Consider the following 4533-nt stretch of genomic DNA (forward strand, 5'->3'; position numbering starts at 1 on the left):
ACATGTCAATGAGGATCTTTTCTGAAAAATGAGGATGAAGAATGTGGGAAGTGACTTCTTTCACCGTCTTCTAGTACTGCTTCTTGGCTGAAGGTTTGTAAGACACCAGAAGACCAAAGGAAGCATAGCCAAACAGAAGGGTCTGAACAAACCATTGAAACTGAACTCCTGGGTCAGTGATTCCTTTAGATCTGTAACATTAACAAAAGCACAGAAGGTGTAAAAAAACAGATCCTGCAGTCTATACAGTGATACTTACATAGTAAGGTTAGATATCTCTACCAATCCTTAATATTCAGATTTGATTAGAACATTTCAACTTAGCATCATCAATTTCAATCTACTGAAACCTTTTTCCTGTGCTAACTAAATGACCCAGTGATTTTAGTGGATTTTAAGCTATCTACAGAGCAAAGGTTCTTTCAGACCTTTCATGCATACAATTTCCTCAAAAATATATCAATTACAATATTAGCCTATGCCATTTGAAATTACTTATCCTAGAAATTCATATACAAAGAACCAAGAATTGGAGTAGCTTAATACTAACCTAAATACACAAGTCTGTATATAATTTCTTGTTTACTACAGTCAATTAAGGTAGATTGTTTGCTAGCTGGGCAGAGGCCTGACAACTACTGTGTGATACAGGATGGAGGAGGACTGTTACCTCAATTTGTGGCTAGAAAAATTCAGGTAACAGGGCTGAAGACACTATGTATCAGTGCATCTTTACTCTCTAGGTGTACACCTTCCAATGTTAGTTAGTTTTAACTTAACATATGAGTTTTTTGTATGTTACAGAAAATGTCAGGTTTTTCTCCACTTCATTGTCCTTGAGAAATGTTACTACTAAAAAGAACAATTATAAGCATGGCAGCAAAACCAGTGGATTTCATGTTTCCAGTACAAAATCACACCGAGCATAGCTGTGTTCCAGCTCATCAGTTTATCAAGAGGCTCTCTCTATTGACCTTGCCTAGAAGAGTTCAGCTGTTCATTGTTCCACAGCCCCACACATACAAAATCATTGTCCAGCAAGTGTTGATTAACACAACATTTCTAAATGTTCATTCTTAAATTGTCTTTCCAGCTGTGAAAACCTTTTGGGTTTTTTTAAACAATCCCAGCTGCAGTGTTTCCCAATGAGCGCAGAAACTGGAGAACTAGGGCTTAAGAAATGTACCTGTTTCTACAAAGCAAGCTTACTTGAATAGACCATCTGCAGAAATATAGGCTAAATAGCCAATGACAGTAGTACTATTGATGAATCAATGTGTATCTGCTTCCTCACTAGTTTTTCCTTTGTGATGTTGCTAAGTAGACATCACTTTTACATCAGTAAAAATATATGGTGTTTGGTGCTTACAGAAGTACAGCTGCTAGGTCATTTGCAGCAGCATGCCTGAAGATATGATGATGGCCAGGCCATCTATGCTACTTTTTATGGGCTTTAACACTACTCTGCAAAACTTCATTAGTTAAATTGATTACAATACACCCAGTTGATATGCTCAATGGTATTCAAGTTTCCTCATGCTTGGAAAAAAAAATCACCTTAAGCCTATATACCTATCTATCTGCAGAATCAGACTTGAAGTTTTAAATTTAAACCTACATAACTTAAAAGTGGAGCCTGATCTTTTAAAAAAATAAATTACTCTCATTCTGAAGGCAGAAATTATTCATCCATATTCTAGTATCTTGATAACCGCCTTTAACAACATTCCATGAAACAAAATCCCTTTGCTTCCAAGAGCTGTTACCTGAGAAGTCTGGGACAGACAGCTGTGAACTGAACCAAATTAAGTGGAAAACCACCATTTTTATGATGGCAAACAGCCTGACTCTGACTCTGTAGAGCGTGAGAACCAGTATCTACATTCTTCTGAACTCCTACAAACAGAATTCAAATGAACAGAAGGATGATGTGTTTGGACAGCATACCTTTCCAGGTACATTGCTATCCTAATGCAAGACTTGGCCTTGCTTTCATAGTCTGATTAGTCCAAGTATTTTATCCCACAAACCTGTAGGTACAAGTAGATCTTCAATAGTCCCAAATAGAAGTGACCAATTGTATTCTCACAATACAGATGCAATTGTTTAAGCACGTATCAAAATTCTGATGAGGCAAGATCTCATGAAGTTTCAACACCTGAAGTTATCAGACTATTTCTACACTATCAGTTGTTCCTTCTGCTTCCTGAGGAGCAGTGTTTCCCAGGGAACAGGGAATTCAGAGGCAGACAGACAAGCTCTGGCAAACCTTGCTGCTGCCAGTTCTGCAAGTTGCCACTCCTTGGTTTTGCTGCTCTGTACGACAGTAACCACTAGAAGAATCTGCAATAACCAATTGTGGAGGACAGCAAAATACCACTGCAGCAAGAATTTAATTGGTATCCTCTGAATTCATATTGCTGCTGAGAACCACCAAAATCAGTCTGTGGGTTATGTCACTTGTATCAGAAATCCTTTTCAGAGAACTCATGCTGGAGTGAGAAGAGAGAACAACTTACTGGCATAACTTAATACCGTAGAGAGCTTCTACAATGTGAATCAACCAGGACACCCAGAACCTAATGAAAAGAAAATATGTTTTATTTTGTTGAAAATTAGGAAGAACTTTGTTGTATCCAAGAAGCATTATGCAGAGAATATAAAACTGGAGGCATAGAAGTGACATCTTGCTTTAACCTAGAAAGGTTAGGGTGTTTTTCATCTTAGAAAAAAAAAAAAGCTTAAAAGAAACTGAAGTCTACTGAGCCAATCAGAGGAACTGTAACTCGTGCAATATGCCTCAACCTGCTATTTCAAGTATCCCCTGCATGCTTCCAAAACTTTCAGTACTTGGATTAAGCCAAAAAGCCGTATGCTTAGTGAAAGCAGCACAAGTTAATCTCAGCTAAGCATGCAAAATCTATCCTTTTACTTACATGAGTATTTTTAGTGGTCCTAAAGAGCTACTTAAGATTCTTAGTTCTATGAAAACAACTGTGTGTATAGATCCAGAATATGTAATATGCCTTGATTAGTCAAACTTGGTCTAGAAATTTTCATAGAGAATTTTTTAAAAAACCATCAAGTTACACAGGATCTTCAGTTAGGATCAATTCAATACCTTGCCAAAGCAAAAGATGCTCTGAGCAAAGATGAAGGTTTAGCTTCTACATCATGCATGGTAATATAAACAAGAAAGCTCTGTGAATTTCTGTCTTTACAGGACATCAGCAAGTAAGAGACCTGCTCACAAAGAAGTGTTTTCCAGCTCTTTTGTTAATTCAAACAACTAAACCTAAGTTTTGTAACCCAGCAAAGCTTAGCTCTATGCAGTAAAAGCAGGTTATATGTGAACGGGATCAGGATAAGTGAGTAGCAAGGTAGAAAATATTTTTTCATTGAAACTAGAAAAAGAAGATTCCTAAAGAAAAACTTGGACTACTCACGTAACAACTTGAGAAAAGAACCACTTTTAGGAGGTGGTACAAATATAACTTTACAAATGGACTAATAACTATCATTAAAAGTTTTATCTTAACATTTTTCCTTTCTTGCTGTATCAGGATAAGTGAGTAGCAAGGTAGAAAATATTTTTTCATTGAAACTAGAAAAAGAAGATTCCTAAAGAAAAACTTGGACTACTCACGTAACAACTTGAGAAAAGAACCACTTTTAGGAGGTGGTACAAATATAACTTTACAAATGGACTAATAACTATCATTAAAAGTTTTATCTTAACATTTTTCCTTTCTTGCTGTAACCCCAAAGATATCAAGTTCTATGTTGAATTTTTAAACTTCCATACTGTTCTTAGCCTGTCTAGTCTTCTACATACTAGAACCCCACACCCTTAATTGTAATGAGCTTGAAAGGAGAGCTCTTTACATCTAATTAACAACTGGGTTACAGGAAAGCTTGTTAACACAGACTAAGCACAAGAGTCAGAGAGAGGCAAAATAATTATACAGTCAAATACAACTTACCCATAGCATACCCATTTGTGGTGGTTTTCCACTAAATAGTTAAGGAAGCTACCAAATAATCCCAAATAACTATAAGGTATAGTTGAAGGCCAAAGTGTTACCCACTTGAAAAAAAAACCACAAAAAAAAATTAGTTAGCTTACTTCAAGGTAGAACGACTTTAAATTTAACTTCAAACTTCAATTTGACTTTTTGCTCCTCCCACCCCCCATGTCCAAACATGGTTAGGGCTCATTTATTCATAGTATTTAAACTCCTTCATTCCATTAACCTTGTCCAAGACCCATATTCTTCAACAAGACCACTGGCCTTTGAAAGTGTGCTTACTTAAGAAGATTCAAACTATGAGATTTCTTTTGCTTGACACACAAGATCCCAAGGTGATAAGTTTAAGGTTGCTATCTGGGTACCAGGAGTGCATCTGCACATTAAGTGGCATTTAAGCTGTAAGCTTATTACCTAGTAGACATGGTAGCTGCAAAAAACACACAGTCTCTGTCCTGAAGAAGTTAATCTGAGGTAACTGACCTGAAGAATTCAAACAGTGACT

The 4533-nt window shown here is 36.6% G+C and overlaps 1 protein-coding gene across 1 annotated transcript; it reads right to left on the minus strand.

Annotated features, from left to right (window-relative positions):
• Positions 1–70: 70 nt before the first annotated feature.
• On the minus strand, positions 71–4087 carry TMEM254 (transmembrane protein 254; the record flags this gene model as incomplete). Its single annotated transcript, XM_009073928.1, has 3 exons — positions 71–191; positions 2520–2579; positions 3984–4087. Coding segments are annotated over 3 exons (285 nt in total), but the record flags the coding sequence as incomplete, so codon positions are not given.
• Positions 4088–4533: the final 446 nt, after the last annotated feature.

The sequence above is a fragment of the Acanthisitta chloris genome, unplaced genomic scaffold (genome assembly GCF_000695815.1).
Source record: "Acanthisitta chloris isolate BGI_N310 unplaced genomic scaffold, ASM69581v1 scaffold31120, whole genome shotgun sequence".
Lineage (NCBI taxonomy): Eukaryota > Metazoa > Chordata > Aves > Passeriformes > Acanthisittidae > Acanthisitta > Acanthisitta chloris.